This window comes from Nannospalax galili, unplaced genomic scaffold (assembly GCF_000622305.1).
Source record: "Nannospalax galili isolate Female #2095 unplaced genomic scaffold, S.galili_v1.0 scaffold805, whole genome shotgun sequence".
Classification (NCBI taxonomy): domain Eukaryota; kingdom Metazoa; phylum Chordata; class Mammalia; order Rodentia; family Spalacidae; genus Nannospalax; species Nannospalax galili.
Window position 1 is genome coordinate 262,965 of NW_008353486.1, and position 16,482 is coordinate 279,446.

Here is a 16,482-nt window from a genome sequence, read left to right on the forward strand (position 1 = left end):
TCCAGATTTATGCTACAATACTTGAAACTCTGATAGCAGTTAAACTTTAAAATGACAGCAATTACCTAATTTTAGTTTTAATTTTTTTTCCAGTTGTGAAAAATGCTGTTGACACGGGAAAAATTTGAGATTTGAAAAAATTAATCAGTATTTCAGAAATCAGAAACTTCCTCATTTGTTCATCTTGTTAAAATTCTAGCTTTTCCACTGTTAAAGAAATCCTGGCATTTTAAAATTACTAAATAAAGCATTTAAAGTGCTCAAGTTCAAGGAAGTGATTTAATAGGACGTGTGTTTCTGGGGGGGGGTGTTTGAATTTTTAATTTCTATTTCTCTTTTTTTGTGTGTATGGTGGGGAAAAATGTGTTTTTTAGTTGCAAATGTACCAAAATATTTTGAAGTAAAAAACTGAATTTAGCAGAATCTTCTCTGAATTGCTATTTCAAGAACCATAATCACCTGAAATTGGACTATATCGACTGTCTTAACCATCTCAACTGGAGATGTTAATTTACTGACTGAAGAACAAGAACCACGTTAGGGGAAAAATTCAGCATTCTTGTGTCTTTAGTTGCATTTCAGTTCAAAGAGTAAAACTGTGATACATACGACTTACTATTAAAATTCAGACAAAGCTTCCTGCAGATTCTCTTCCTCCTCTCCATTCTGTCAAATATTTCATTCTTTAAATGAGAGTGTAATAATAACCAGTTATTTAATTTATCTGTGATGTTTTGTATGGAATGTGGATAATTAGCATGGCATGTTTAATAGATCCGTTTTGTGTTTGAGCTTATAGAAAGGAACAGTGTGATAAAATGGAATAAACTAGCTTTTCGCAGCTATTCTAACCCTTACTGCATGGTGATGCATCTAATTTTTAATTTGTAAATACAAGACAGAATTCCCTGTAGCACCATTTGCTTTCATAAAGCTGCTGAGCAGTTTGCTGTCTTGAATAAATTTTGCTTTGGAGGGAGTGGGAGGGGTTTTGAACCAGCACATTCTTGTGTGGTTTGTGAAGATTCACATGGTAACCAGCGGTGAGCATTGTTAGGTTTATCTGAATAAGCACCAGCCATGTGAGTTTTAACATGATTGCCCAGGGCAATGGAGAGAGAAGAGGGAACCCCGAAAGGATTGTGCTTCTCTTTGGTTTTGGAAAGTGTATCTGGCGGGGGGAGGGGCTGTGAGAGGCTGTGGCCTGGGTGCCTTTTCCCTCCTTAAAGCTGGTGTCCTGTTTCCCTCTAGGTCCTCATTTGTTCTCTATCTGCCTCATCATCTACTTCTTTTCATTGTTTACCTTCCTAATGAGGGAGGCGGGGTAGACTGGGGGTTGATTGACAGCTACAAGCCCTTACAGTCTGGCCAGAGAGCAGTTGGCTTTGGTTTCAAAAGTGTTTTAAATGTTAGATTGTGGTCCTGTTTTTATTAAATGAAACTGCTGTTCATCTTAAGGAAATCATCAAACCAGAAAAGGTTAGGATACACATTATTGGGTACTAAAACCGTCTTAAAAACGGCCACCTACTCTTGGAAAAAGCACTGCCCAGAGGATTTTCCGACCTTTAACATGGGGTTTCAAAAGAAATATGTCAATTTTTCCTTTGCAAAAGTACTTTGATTTGAAACCACCCAGCAAATGTCTCCAAAAGAAACCTGGCTGTGATGCGATGAGAGCTGCAGTGTAATATTGCAGAGCAAATTTATTTTTTACTTCAAAGAAAAATGCTAATTAGCCGATTCACTACTTTTAAAGTTATTGTGAAGCATATGGCGCCCAGTGTGAGATACATCCAACTGCTAAAATAGAGCGAAGAGGAAATTAGCGAAGAATGGGCTGTTTGGGGTGAGAGTGGGGGTGGGGAGGAGAGAAGGTTCGGGCAGATTCTCCAGCCTTTCAGAACGATTTTATCGCCCTGCTCTGCTTCCCCGCCTCCTCGTTTACTCACTCCCCTACCCCAAGCCCTGGGCCAACCTCTTCTGGCCTCCAGCTCCCCTCCCCCCACTTTGCCTGGATTCAGGTGCGCTCCTCCCGCCGGCCCTCAGACTCACACCTGGTTTCTAGCAGGTTCCTAACCTGCCACACCAATCATCTGTGAGAAATATTTACCAAGTAGGGTTTTCGGCATGACACCCACACTCCGACAGCCAAACTTCCCTTGAAAACACTAGTCTAGCGAGTGGCCTCCTAAACAAGGTTTGCTGAGATGCAAAGAAACTGGAAAAGGCGGGAAGGGGGGGGGGGTTGCTGCGTGTGCAGAGACCCTGCCGATGGTAACTGGCCTCCTGTCCCCTGCAGACTGGCAGAAGACTGAGGCCCAGAAGCGGCGCGAGCAGCTCCTGCTGGACGAGCTGGTGGGCCTGGTAGACAAGCGTGATGCGCTCGTCAGGGACCTGGACGCGCAGGAGAAGCAGTGAGTGGTGGGGCCCTGGGGTTGGGATCCACCGGAAGCCTCCTGCCCAGGGGCCAAGAAGTTCCTGGCAAGTTTGGTTCATTGATCTGAGAGGGCCACTACCTTTGTGCCCCCCATTGTGTGTAGGGGAATGTTGTTCTCCCCTCCATGAAGAAAAATAATTCTGTTTTTCATGTTTGTCTTATATCCAGGGCTGAAGAAGAAGATGAGCATTTGGAGCGAACTCTGGAGCAAAACAAAGGCAAGATGGCCAAGAGGGAGGAGAAGTGCGTTCTTCAGTAGCCACGGACCAGACCAGGAACAGACTGGCTGATTTAAAACTTTTTAGCGCTTTGTTTGACTGGATTGTACTTCTATACCACCGCGCCTCTTCCTCCTTTCCAGATAATATACAGAACTCCAGATAGCTTTAAGGATTTGTGTGTGTGTGTGTGTGTGTTAATCATGGAATCATCTTTGAATCATGTGAAATAGATTTGCACAGACTTTGTGAATGATTGGCATTGGAGATGTTCAAGAGACTGTTCAAAGCAGGAAAAAAAATGCTTCCCTTATTATTTCCTCTCCCTTTTGGATGGGATGAAATTTCAAAACATTTCTGTAGTTGTGGTTGTTGGTAATAACATAATGACAGTGGGGGGGAGGGGGGATAAGAAAGTGTCCTGCCATATGTAACACTTTGTTACCTACATTTCATAGTTAGATTGTATTCATATACTGATTAAACTGTGTTCCCTTTACCAGTGGGGTTTTCTGCAGTTGTTTTGCATTTCGCTGTAAGGAAACTAGAGTTTCCCTCTGTTTTCCTCAGAGACTGGCCCTTTAAAGTAGCCTGAGACAAACCCTGTGATTTGAAAGGTGAACTGTAGAACCAGACTATTGACAGGCAGCAATTTACAAAGACAGTTTTATCATCTGACAATGCGCCATCTTGTTCTCTGAATAATTATTTATTACATCTTGCTTGGTTCTTTTTGTTGGGGCTCAACATTGGCTCAAGAATGCTGTTAATATTTATTCTGTATTGATTAAAAAAAATCTGTCTTGGCACTACAAGTAAATCTCCCCAGTTCATATTTTCTTCTCTAGCATAGCACTGTGGTTTTGTGTGTGTGTATGTGTGTGTGTGTGTGAAAATGGTTATTTATTACAATACTGAGTCATATATAAATTTTCAATAAAAGCAGAAACTTTCTTACCTTAAACACTGCTAATTTTTTCCTTGCAATGAACACGAGTGAAATTTCATGTGGAAATGGTCCTCTGTGCACAGGGCAGGATCCTGGCTGTATTTGGAGCTGAGTAAGTTCACACATCCCAGAGGGGCTGCTGACACCCGAATGCACAGTGAAAAGCAATTAGCCACTTTCTTAAGGAGTGTAAACTATCATGTCTTTTGGAAGGGGTCATCTCTGCAAAAGATTTGAGGAAATTTGTGGTTCCACACCACTGAAAATAATACATCATGGTGAATTCTCCACATGATTGCTTTGCATTGTTGCAGTTTTACCATTGTATGTAGAGCTCTGTTTTAGGATTACCAGCAAGTCTGCAGGTACCGAACTGAAAGGAAGAAGGTTCTTGCTGGGGGCAGTGTGTATGTGGGGTGTGTGTGCGGAAATGAGTGCATGAAATGAACCAAAGAGAATTTTAACAAGAACTTCTATGCCATGGGGGGAAAACGGGCTGTTCTATGGTAGCTTCCATCTTTCTATTGGGGTGTCCAAACAAAGAAAGCTCCTTCAACAAGTCTTGAAACTACAGAAAAAACTAGTATTTACATTTTTGCCCAGATCTGTCTTGCAGGTGCGTACACACACACACACACACCTTTCTAAAAGTATGCAGCCTTTTCCATTGCTAGTCTTTCAAAATGCTAAAAACCTGCCACAGCAGAATTCCTTCATGGCAAGAAACCTTTTTTGCTTTTTCTTCTTGGTGAAAAGTTACTGAAACTAAATGGAATAGGGTATTTGCCCTCTTTATTGGAGCAGGAGAACAGCAGGTTGCTGCTCTCTGGGGAGAATTCAGAATCCTGGCTAACCCAGGTAAACTCTGTGTGGAAATCAACCGCCCCCAAGTATCCTGGGTTTTGGACACCAACTCGGCTCACTCTGGATTCCAGACATCTTCCCTTCCGAGGGGCCTCTCGGGAAGGCGACTTTCCCCTGCCCCCAAGCCGCCCCAGATCTGCAAGATGACAGACCTCCCGTAGCCCTAGACTTGCTAGGGCGAATGGGGGCCCCTCCTGCCTGGCTGGCAGCCTCTCGGGGTTTCCCTGTCGCTGCTCAGCAGCGCCCGAACGCCCCTCAGCGGTGGCGGAGCGCGGACCCCGGAGTCTCGGAGTCGGGCGGGCAGCCGGGGCGTCGCGCTAGCCTCGCGGCGCCGTGCCCGGGCCAGTCTCCGTAAGGCAAGCAGGAACCCGGACCCCTGAAAACCCGCGCGCTGGGAACTGAGACAATGGGTGGGGGTCGGGGAGGAGTTTGCGGCCGGCTAGTGCAGAACTTTCTCCCCGGCCGGGATCCTAACCCCTTCCGGTCCCAAGTGTTCTCTAGGGTCCGCTGTGCGCTTGAGGTCACCTGAATGCTGGATCCAGGTCTGGGGCCCAAGTGCATCGCTCGGTCCCGGCCCGCGGGCCTTCTACTGAGACCTCCCCCTCCACCAAGTCTTCCCCCTTGGCCCTCCGCGCCCCGCAGCCCTCGGCCGGAGCCGTCCAGGTTTCTGGACCGGCGCCCCCCACCTGGACATCTGCCTAGCGACGGCCGCCTAGGTCCTTCGCGCGAATTCCAGAAACTTTCAGCTCGGTCCCTTCCCTCTCTTCTCTCCTCTCTCTCTAAACTCTCTCTCTCTCTCTCTCTCTCTCTCTCTCTCTCCTCTCTCTCTCTCTCTCCTCTCTCTTCTCTTAATCCCGAGGTTTTATGGGATGAGCATTAAGGAAATTCGCCCGCAATTCGGGATTAGATAAACACTCTCCCGGGGGTGTAGAGTCCTTGCCATTTCCCGGGACTGGGGCAGCATCTGGAGCCCAGAGCGGCCGGCGCGCTGGGCCTTGGGGACCGCGCTGCACATTCCAGCGCGCTCGGCCGCCCCACCTCTTCACGCCCGACCCGGGCTGGGGTTCTGCGACCGCCGGGAAACCCGCGGGGAGGAGGCCAGAGTTCCTGAGAGAACCAGCCCAGGCGCGCCCCGGCACCCGAGGGCCCAGCCCGGCGCACAGCCCGCAGGCCGGGACCGGGACACCACCGCCCGCGCACCCCGGGGTGTCCACAGACCCACGCTGGCCCCACTAGTGCGCCGGAACCCGCGCCTCTCCCCTGAGCGGGGGCCGGGGCTGGATTTCGTTTCTTTAAGGCTCAGCACTGTCCGCGGCTCCCGACCGCGCTCGGCTGGCACAGGGAGGCCTTGGGCTACTCCTGCTGGGGGCCAAAAGCCCAAGGTGTGCACCGGGCCGGGTCGGCTCGACGCGGCCTCTTTTCCTTCTAGAGGTGGTCCCCCCTCTCGTTTTCCCCCTTCGCTCGCGTTCTTTATTCTTTCTCTTTCTCTCCCTTTTGTGAATGGGCCGCGGTGTCTTTGTTCTGGACAGAAGCGCCCGTGTCGCTGACTTTTGTGAACCAGAGAAGGATCTTGTAAAACCCCCTTTCTCCTTCGTCCACCCCTACTCACACCCCTCCTTCCCTGCCCCTTTGATTAGCTGTTCCCTCATCGTTCAAAAAAAATGTAATTTCGTTAGTCTGGCGGCCACTTTCTTTGAACATTAGCTCGCTTTCAGCTCCAACTTCAATTAGAAGGAGTTGATTTTGAGAGATCAACAAAAGAACCGACCAAAGCCTTATTAAAGGCCCTAAGAAGATCTCTCGGTCCTTTGAGAAGCAGTTAAGGAAACAGTGTGCCCTCCATCATATTCTGTTACCGAATTTCATTCGGACTCCTAAGGAAAGTGTCGCTTGGGGGAGGGGAGAAGCACTTTGATGAGCGGCGGGCGCTGCCCCTTTTCACTCTGCGGGCTATCCCACCCCCACCCCCGGGCCCCCGGGTCGGCCCGCACTGGGTCAGCTCTCTGTGGGGACCCCTCGGCATAGGCAGCTCGCGGCTCCCTCCGCGGTGCTCCCGGCGGCTCCCGGACTCACCCACGCACACTCTGGGCAAACTTTTCACCCGGCTGCTGGGGTAAGAACCGGGGGTGGGGGGGATGGCGAGATTAAGAGGAAGGATTAGGGAGTCCTAAAATGCCATAGGAGATGCCACTGAAAAGCCCTGCCACGCTCACCGCTGGGCCGAAAACATTTTCCCCCTGGCTTTGGAAAGTCCACACAGGTAGCCGCACTCGGCCAGTTTTTGAGACTGGAAAAGGGGGTCTGTCTCTACGAACAATCCGGGGAAGAGGCTTCAAGGAGGCTCCTTCCGCAAATATGTGCGAAAGAAACTGGGGAATGGGGTCTGTGCGCACTTTTCACTAGCCTGTTCCTGGGTGAGTGGAGACGTGGAGATACGGAGTGTGAAAAAGAAAGTTTCCTAGCAGAATCTTTGAACTAAGAAGTCGGGTGAGTGAGCGTGAGGAAGGGGATGGGGTTTCCAACGGTTCCGAAGCAGCATTTTTGTTTTACAAACTGCTTAGGTGGGGCCCGGGAATCCGCGGAGCCGCGGGGTGCTGCAGCGTGGCGGCGCCGCCCCCGCCGGTGCTCGGCGCGAGAGTCCCGGGGTGCAGCACAGCCAGTGCGCGCGGCCGGCGCTCCAGCGCTCCGCCAAACCTCCTGAGCAGGCACGAGCCGCCCGCGGAGTCCGCCTGCAGGTGCGGGGCGCGGAGGACCGAGGCGCTGGGGCCCAGGGCGGCTCGAGAGGGGCCGGGAGCCCGCGCTGCCGCAGCCCGCCGCCCTGATCGCCGCTCCCACACACCCTGGCCGCGAAGCCTGTGGCACGCGGGGGAGAGAGAACCGGTTATCCAGCACCTTCCTGCCACTCCTTCGCCGCGCCGCCTGGGCGAGAGAAGGGCGGCGGCCCGGCGCAAGCCTCGAACCGTGGCCCCCCTCTGGGGCTGGGGCTTCGGCGCTCCGCTCGCCCTCCACGACTCCCTCTGAGCGGAATTTGCCACCCGAGCTCTAGAGTTAGCGCGCGACCTGGGCGGGGCGGGAGGGCGGAGTGTGGGGGCGGGGAGGGCGGGGGCGCCGAGGTAACCCCGGCTCGCGCTGCCATTGCCCGGCTCCCTGTCACTCAGCCCGCGCTGGGCCCCCTATTGGCGGCCTAGCTCCGTTACGCACTTGCCTCGCGTTCACATACCCGGGGAGGGCAGTAGAAAGGTGATCAATCTTCATCAGGCTACATTTCCAATCACCTAAACAACCGAGCAAGACAAGCCACTCCGACAAGGTAAATTGCTTGATTTATTTGGTTTGCCAAGTGACGTTGCAGGACTTCTTCAGCCCCCCAGCACCTCCACGTTGCGCCGGGAGTGCAGCGGCCAACGAGCCACCTCCCAAGTCTGTCCCTCGAATCTTCCTCCCCCTTTGGCGGCCCCCCGGCCGGGTCCCAGGCGAGACTAGGTCCTGGGAGCATGTACTTTGCAAACAAAGTGCCTTGCAATAAAGTGAAACCCGGAGGGACACGCACAAGAAAGAGCCGGGAAGAGGGAAGTTGGGGGAGAAGTCCGGGGTTCCTGGACCAGCCGCCAGGGTGAATCCTGTGCCGCTCCGTTTTGCAGGTTGGCTGCCCAGCGGGTCTCAGCGAGGGCGCGCGGTAGATGGTGAACAGTCCCGGCGGCCGAGAGCAGGTAAGGAGAACGGCGCGCGCCCGTGAGCCACTCCGGGACAGTATTGGTGACTCTTGCCTCCCCTTCCTCAATCCAGAGGTGCGACCCTGGGTCCCCGGCAGGTGGGCGGGGCTGAGGGTGAGAGGCCCGGTTCGCCTCGGGGTGCCCGGAGGACCTCAGACGGCCACTGCGGCCGGGCGCCCCCCCCCCTCCTCCGAAGTACCCGGGCTGGACTGCAGAGTTAGGAGAAAGTCCTGGAAAACTCAGGCCTCACCTCGGCAGAACCACCACGGCTGGAGTCCCGTTTTCCTCTGGCCCAAGTGCCTGGGCTGTTTTCCCTGTGCTTCCCCCAGCCCCACCCCCACTCCCCACGCCTTCCCTTCAAGCTCGCCTCCCCGAGGCCAGGCCACGGATCCCAGAGGACCAAAGCGGGGGTGGGAGTTGGGATGGGAGCTGCTTTAGCTCTGACTCGGCTCCCTGAATTCCCTAGCTGGGGTTCTTGACCTGTTTGACAAAATTCCTGCGAAGCGGGGTGTAGCTTTGAGCCCCTCCAAGGTTCCAGTCCTCCTCCTCACAGCCCCTTCCTACACTGCAGAGTGACGACACGGGTTCCCAGGACCTGGGGAAGCCGAGGCTCGCGCTTCCAGCTTGGACGTGCGAGAGCTTTACCGTTTGAGGCCTAGTTCTCTGTTCTCTGTCAGGTCCTGGGGCCGCGGGTTCATATAGGTGGATGACGAGGAGAGACGAGACCCCCTGTACTCAGGCTCCCCAAACCCCCAAGACCCTTTGAGGCACAGGGGTGGCCATTCTATCAAACCCTGATGGGGTTCAGTGTTCCCATCTGGACTCTGCTTCTTCCCGGACTGCGCGGGCGAAGAGGCGCCCTGACCTTGGGCGGCGTCTCTGAACTTCTGGGGCGCCTTTGGCTTCCTCTGGCCGCGTCTTCCGGGCCTGGGCCTCTTCCGCTCTTGAAGTTTAGTGGGATTCTGGTTGATCCTTCGCGTAGCGTCAGAACCCAGAGAGGTCAGCTGTACCGGTGATTGCAGGCTCTGGGATAGGGCAAGCCACGGAGGTCTTTGAGAGGGCAGTGAATCCCGGAAAGCCAAGGTCTGCTCATCTTGGGTCCCCAACCCGGACCCCTCATAAGGCCTATCTTTCTGTCCTGCTTCCAAAAACATTTGAAACTAAACTAAACAACCCTCCTGCCCAGTAAGGCCTGCCGTCCAGGTGCCAAGGAACCTACGCCTAGACCAATTTGCTTCTGTTGCTCTCTAAATTTTGACTACATTTGGGAGCTTGCACCACCACTCCCAACCCCCCATTCCCTCTGTCCTGGCTCTCACCACTCCAGCCAGATCCTCACTTTTAACTTTCCTTTCCACACTTTGGCCCTTTATCAAGTCCAAAAAGAGGGAGAGACATCTAGGAAAAGTTTACTTTTCAAAGAAGTGGTGTCGTTGCTGAGCTAAGGCATTGGAGGGGAAATTCCTTAAATTGCCTGTCCTTCGCAGTTCAGTGCCCAGCCTGAGCTCCCTCCCCATCCTAGGCTTGCAGGAGCTGAAGCCGAAGTGACTGGGTTTCCATGTGTCTCCTGTCTTCTTAGGCCAGGCCCCCAGACGCAACAGCTTGAAGGATTTCGCAGTGGGAGCCGTGAACTGCTCCTGGCCCAAGGCCCCCTGGATCCGTCGGGGCGCCTCCACACGGCTGTTAGCATGATGTCTTACCTCAAACAACCCCCATACGGCATGAACGGGCTGGGCCTAGCTGGCCCGGCCATGGACCTCCTGCACCCCTCCGTGGGCTATCCCGGTGAGCAGTGGCCCTCCACCCTTATCCCCAGATTCTGCAAAGATTGGGGATTCCAGCTCTCAAGTTTGAGCCCACACTGTTTCCAGGCAGGCCCAGGGAGTCCATTACCTCTCCTGTTGCCTAAGACCTGCTGCGTGGGAATCTTGGGTTGATCTGGCAGCTAAGGGCTTCAAAAATGCAACTTAAAACTTTTTGATGGGGTGATACTTGCAACTTGTCTCCTGTTATGGTCCCTCCTGCTAGGGAGAGCACATTTATCCACGGATTTATTGTCCTTAGGCCGCTATTTTTTTTTTTCTTTTAATGATTCTGCCTTCCACCTCAGCATTGAATGAGTAATTTGGACACTAGGCCCTAACATATATAGCCAAACTTCCCTTATGTGAGTGGTCTGGCTGCCTGGAGAAGGGAGTTCTTCCTCCCTAGTCAGACTGTTCTCCGGAGTGTGGAGTGTGCTCGGGGTTTGACCGGGTTTGAGGACTCCAGCTGAGCCTAGGTTTTTTTCTAGCTCTCACTTCTTTACCCCGTTCACTCCCTTGAAAAGTGTTTCCGGGTCGTGTTTCACATCTCTTTTCTACTCCCTACTTCCCGGCCTGGGATTGTGTAGGTGTAGGGAGACATGAGGGGTCTATGGCTTTGTTTTTTGTCTCTGAAAGGCACGGAGGGCGCATGCCCTAATATTTGAGACGGAGGTCTCTAGTCGAATTCACCTACTTTGCTCCCTCCACCTGTGGCCTCCAGGAAAGTTTTCTTTTGCCCAGTGGTCGGCCTTTTCTCACGGAGGCGCGGTCCTGGGCCTGCCGGAGGACCTGCGTGGGGCCTCTAGCGCCAGTACTCGTGCCACCGCTGACTGCGGGCGCCCTCGCATGTCCCCGCAGCCACACCGCGGAAGCAGCGACGGGAGCGCACCACCTTCACGCGCTCACAGCTGGACGTACTCGAGGCGCTTTTCGCCAAGACTCGATACCCTGACATCTTCATGCGCGAAGAGGTGGCGCTCAAGATCAATCTGCCAGAGTCCAGAGTCCAGGTGCGCGCTACTCGGGCCCAACAGTTAAGCTAGGGGCGCCAGGACCTGTCCGGGAAGATCTGGCAGGGGTGGTCTGGTGTGTGGGGTGGGCTTACTCACTGGCCAGCCCCTCTCCGACTCCCCCTAGCGCTGGGCCTCAGTCAGGAAAGGGACAGAGTTAAAGAAAATGACTTAGATCCCAGTATCCAACCCTTGTCCCCAGGGCACTTTCGGTATTGAAAGTCATTTTAGGATAAGCCAGCTAGCCTCTCCGGACGTAACTCTTCTTGAAGGGTGGACATTTGCCCCTGTTTCTTTGGCCACCCCACAACTTGGCAGTTTCCCACTGAGGCCTGAATGCTTCCTTCACCCTTGCCTTGCGCGCCCTTGCCCTGCCCTGCGTTCCCAGGATTCTGGAAGTGCAAGAGTGGAACTTGGCTGGAGCCTAGAGCTCTCCATCTGGGAGTATGCTCTGCAAGTGTTGGTTGGTTAGGAGTTGCCACCAGAGTGGACTCTGAGTGCACAGTCCAGATGCTGGCTTTGCTTTTTCTGTTTTTGAGATGAAAGGGTTCCGAAATATAGTTCGGATTCTAACTCAAAACTCTCCTCAAGGGTCTTTTGTCTCGCCTTCTTTCCCTGAAGGCTCGAGAAGGGACCAGGAATGCCATGTGCCCGGGCCCCTCCCAGAGGAGAACTTTATGACTTACTGTTCCACTTGGTACCCCACCTGGAGCCAAAAGGCCCAACGAAATCTCACCCGGGCTTCCTTCCCGAGAAGCCCTGAGTGTTGGAGCTTCTGTTCAGCCTCGGCTTTGCTTCTTCCCACCCAAGCATTTGCCCTGCCCAACTCCAGCCTCCAGGAGCCGACTCGGTGAAACCCCTCGGGCCCCAGGCTTGGGAACTGCCCTACACTCCGGTGTTCTGTACCTCTCCGCTGTTTGCTGAGCTCTGTTCATGGAAAACGGGGCCTCCAAACTTAAACGGGGCTGCGGGGAAGCAGCCAACCGCAACAGCTTAGAGATGGCTGGACTTCTGGCTGGACAGACGCAAACGTTCCTCCCTCGGGCAGAGTTGAGCTGGGCGTGGGGAGGTGCGCATCCCTCGGCGGAGGAGGCTGACTGGGGGCTTTGCGCAGAAGGATGGGGGAGGGTGCGAGAGCTGGGGACCTAGCACGTGCGAGGGAGGGGACAAGGGTCTGGCAGCCTGAGACTGGGAGGGGTAGAGGCTCGGATTGCGAGGGACTCGAGGTCCTGAGCTGGGTGGTGAGGCTGTGGAGCGGAGGACAGTGCGCTCCACTGGCCCCCTGACCCGGTCTCCTTCACCTGGCTCACTGCAGGTTTGGTTCAAGAACCGCCGCGCCAAGTGCCGCCAACAGCAGCAGAATGGGAACGGAACCAAGAGCCGGCCAGTCAAGAAGAAGCCGTCACCAGTGCGGGAGAGCTCGGGCTCGGAAAGCAGCGGCCAGTTCACGCCACCCGCAGTGTCTAGCTCTGCCTCTTCTTCTAGCTCAGCGTCCAGCGCCTCCGCCAACCCCGCGGCCGCTGCGGCTGCGGGCCTAGGTGGGAACCCGGGAGTGGCCGCAGCGTCCTCTCTGAGCACGCCGACCGCTTCATCCATCTGGAGCCCGGCCTCCATCTCGCCCGGCTCAGCGCCGGCGTCCGTTTCCGTCCCAGAGCCACTGGCCGCGCCGAGCAACGCTTCTTGTATGCAGCGCTCCGTAGCCGCAGGTGCCGCCACGGCAGCAGCCTCCTACCCCATGTCCTACGGCCAGGGCGGGAGCTACGGCCAGGGCTACCCCGCGCCCTCCTCTTCCTACTTCGGCGGCGTGGACTGCAGCTCTTACCTTGCGCCCATGCACTCTCATCACCACCCGCACCAGCTTAGCCCCATGGCACCTTCCTCCATGGCAGGCCACCACCACCACCCACATGCACACCACCCGTTGAGCCAGTCTTCAGGCCATCACCACCACCACCACCACCACCACCACCATCAAGGTTACGGCGGCTCTGGGCTTGCCTTCAACTCTGCCGACTGCTTGGATTACAAGGAGCCTGGCGCTGCCGCTGCTTCCTCTGCCTGGAAACTCAACTTCAACTCGCCCGACTGTCTGGACTATAAGGACCAAGCCTCTTGGCGGTTCCAGGTCTTGTGAGCCGAGGAGTCAGAGGAAAAGGAGAAGAAACGCAACTACCTACGCCCTCAGTGGTCCCCATTCCTGTTGCTGCTGCTGCACCGCTCGCCTTTGCCTTGGCTTCTCCAGAACTGAATTTCACTCCCCCAAAAGATGCCCTTTGTCCGCACTGCCGCTCCCATCTTTGTGCCACTTACCTGGGGGGATGTGCAAACCCTCCTACCGTCTTGGATGTGGGGCCCAGTGTTTCTGCTTGGCCCCCCGGTTCTTTATGGTATGGCAGTGTGCTCTCTTCCTCAACCTTTAGCGAACTCCTATGTCACCCCTTCCAGTCCTTCTGGACAGCTATTATGCACTTGGAGCCATCTGACGCTCTTCACTCTGACCCTCCGCGCTCAACACTTTTATTTATTCTTTCTAGACAGTGAAGTCACTAACTGGCGTGTATCTACCCTTTGGAGTGTGCCCATACACAGCACGCTAAATCAAAACAACCACTGTTTCTCCTAGCAGACTGTCGCCCCTTCAGCTGCCCCTGATCCAGCTCCCCATCTGCAGGCCAGAGACCAGGCACTTCCACTTTCCGGGTGGTGAGCCCTGGGCCAGGTCTTCGGGAGGAGGGTGCCTCCTCCCCTGCCCTGTGCTGGACTGATTCAGGCTTCCGCCTCGGCGCGGGAATTCTGTACATAGTCGGGTCCGTTCAAGGGACCACTTAAACTTTTTTTTGTTGCTGTTGGCTGAACTGAGCATCTCTCGTTTTAGCGTCCAGGAAACAGAACTTTAAAATATATACAGCATATATATATACATATATATATAATTATAAAACAAAAGCAAAAATATTTCCCGTTTGTTCCCGTTCCTCACTTTCTCAAACGATGGCGCTTCTTATTTTTCAGTTGTTACAAAGCTGTCCTGCCCTCTTCACATCTTCTCCCTCTGTGTATTTATTAAGGAAAACCCCTTGGTTCCAGAAAGCTGGGCACTGGAGGATCGGGAGTGAAGGAAACAGCTAAGTCAGGGTACCGGGGTGGGGGTGAGGCGGGGCGCAAGACTGCACCCTTCACCGGTCTAAGCACAGAGTCAAAGTTCTGGCTTAAAAACAAACAACAGCAAAACCAAAAGAAAACAGCCAAAAGAGGTGAAATTACAGCATCACGGAAAGCAACCCAGCCCCAAGCCCAAGTTCCAGTTCCTCCGTGGGTCTCTCTTTAAACATCCCTGTTTTGTCTAGTGAGTTTTAGTGAACCCTCACTCTCCGAAATCTGCGGAGAGCACCTATGTATCAATTTTGGTTTTGGCCGGTTGGTCCAGTAGGTGGGAAAGTAATTTGTAAATTTGATTCTGTACGATGTGAAGATCACAAATTACTTGTTGAAATGTAAGGCAGTCCGTCTCCTCTTCCTCTTAATCTACATTATTTCCCGAAAATAAACGCAAATTAATGAATGGTTTGTCAGTGTTGCTTTTCTGGTTCCAGGTTCTGGTCTCCGTCTCAGGGGACTAAAAGGGAGGAAAATTGTGTTAATAACCAGCGTGGTAACGACCTGCGCCAAGCTGGAGGCCCCAGAAGGAGGGGAGTTCTGGCAGGAGGAGTTTTCACAAATGTTCTTTTAGGGAGCGTCTCCCCCACTCCACGCCAGCCTGGGGTCTCTCTCTCCAGGCTTTTGACCCCTCAACTCCTTCACCCAGGACAGAGACAGGTGTCAGGACTCCGCTCTCTTCTGGGGCAGGAGCCTGGCACGGATTTCTTCACCCTAATTGCCTGCACCAGAAAGGAGAGGGGGAGGGGAAGAGGGGCGGGAGGCGGGAAATGATAGCGCTGTAGTGCTCCCAAGAGCTGAGCCAAAAGGGAAAACAAAACGACTGGGGGGAAAAAATCCGATCTGTGTCCTGCGTGTTGGCAGCAGACAACCTTCCTTTCTACCGAGCTGTCCAGGATGGCTTCACTGTGGCTGGAGGAATCCTAGATTCCTAGCACGTGCTAAGATGTCCCCCTAAGCCACCAGTTCGCGCCAGAAGTAGCCAAGTTACTAAACTATCTTTCGTTCGTATGATAAAGTTTCTTTTAAAACCCACTAACACAAAACCTGGAAAAGTTGATAAGGTCGCGCTTCGGGTCCGGTGGGGAGGAAGGCGCCGGGCGGGGAGTGGAGGGCAGTTCTCTTTGGCTCTTCTAATCCCAGCCGCAGGTCCTGGTCTTGGGGGACTAAAAGCGAGGAAACTTTAGTAACTTCTCCCCCAAAAATCCAGAGCCCAGAACTGTCCAGACCCCTTACCCCGAAAGCTCCTGGGTGTAGGGCCAGGAAGCGGCGCAACCGGTGCACAGACGGAGAGAAATAGACACAACGAAAAGTTCCCTGCGAAGTCTCCAGCATCTTCTGTTCTTACTCCGCGTAAGACTGGAGAACCCGGGGAGGGGGGGGGCGGCCGGCAGCGGAGAACGACCCCTCCCTCGGGGTCGCGCGCCAGCGAGGTGGCTGGCCTTCGAGCCTGCACCCCTTCTCGGTCCGCTCGCCGGGGCTCAGGACCATTATTTCTCCTCCAACAAAGCCGGCCCGGCAGAGGCCCGCGGAGGGCGCAGCGGCCAGGCCGCCCGCGGCCCTTCGCAGCCAGTCCGGGGTGGGCCTGCTGGCAGGGCGTCGGCGTCCGCGTCCGCCCCCAGCACGGGCGGCCAGGCCTGGCCCGCGGTGGCTCCTCAGTGCTGACCCCGCACTACGGGGGAAGCGGGGCTGGAGGCCCGAGCCCGGCGGCTTCCTCCACGCAGCAGCTGCCCGCGAGGCGCGAAGCACGAGGCCGGGGCCTGGCCGCCTCTGCGCGCCGCTTCCACCCCTCCCCCGCCCCCGAGGCCTCACCGCCCTCCGGGTACAGGAACGTGGGGACGGGGCCTGGCACCGGCTAGGACCGGACCAGCGTGCGGCTCCGGGCAAGTCGTTCACCGGCCCGACGGGCCCGGGGTTTTCGCGAGCTCCCCTCGGGGCGGCAGTGCGTGGGAACGAGCACTGGCTCCGCAGCTAGCCCTCGTGGCGCACGAGGCTTGGAGAGGAGCACGTGCTTCTTCCCGGGACTCTGGGCTGCAGCGAGGCCCCTGGGCGCCCGCGGAGCCCCGGAGCCCCCAGAGCAGGTGCGGGACGCGGCCACCTCTGGCGCAGGAGCCGGGGAGCTGGGAGCGTGCGGCGGGTGCGGGCGGCCACTAGGCCCGGGCAGGCTCTGGGCGACCCGGAAGGGCCGGCGGCCAGGCACCTGTTCAGGGGCGGGCGAGCAGTCCTCCGGTCACCCCTCTGGGAAAGCAGGAAGTTTGCTGTTTGGGTTTTGGTGCTCGGGTACAAGTGAAACAGCCAAAGTGTAAGCAACTTCTGGAGTTCAAAAT

The 16,482-nt window shown here is 54.9% G+C and overlaps 2 protein-coding genes across 2 annotated transcripts in view; both read left to right on the forward strand.

Annotated features, from left to right (window-relative positions):
* Positions 1-3,622, forward strand: part of Ehbp1 (EH domain binding protein 1) — a gene marked incomplete in the record, with an annotated part of 244,217 nt that extends 240,595 nt beyond the window's left edge. The window contains 2 exon segments of the mRNA XM_017802601.2: positions 2,303-2,417; positions 2,609-3,622. Of these exon segments, the coding sequence (XP_017658090.1) occupies positions 2,303-2,417; positions 2,609-2,699 (206 nt within the window).
* A 4,095-nt stretch (positions 3,623-7,717) lies between these two features.
* Otx1 (orthodenticle homeobox 1) lies at positions 7,718-14,605 on the forward strand. The gene is made up of 5 exons (XM_008850625.2): positions 7,718-7,781; positions 8,113-8,181; positions 9,764-9,969; positions 10,848-10,999; positions 12,315-14,605. Exons 3-5 carry the CDS (start codon positions 9,873-9,875, stop codon positions 13,131-13,133), a joined length of 1,068 nt encoding a protein of 355 aa, XP_008848847.1. The 5' UTR covers positions 7,718-7,781; positions 8,113-8,181; positions 9,764-9,872; the 3' UTR covers positions 13,134-14,605.
* Positions 14,606-16,482: the final 1,877 nt, after the last annotated feature.

Bases quoted from the DNA above. Each gene is read 5' to 3' on its own strand.
- Otx1 (XM_008850625.2), top strand. From the start codon at position 9,873: ATGATGTCTTACCTCAAACAACCCCCATACGGCATGAACGGGCTGGGC. The intron at 9,970-10,847 runs GTGAGCAGTGGC...ATGTCCCCGCAG, and splicing joins CCCCTCCGTGGGCTATCCCG to CCACACCGCGGAAGCAGCGA. The intron at 11,000-12,314 runs GTGCGCGCTACT...GGCTCACTGCAG, and splicing joins TGCCAGAGTCCAGAGTCCAG to GTTTGGTTCAAGAACCGCCG.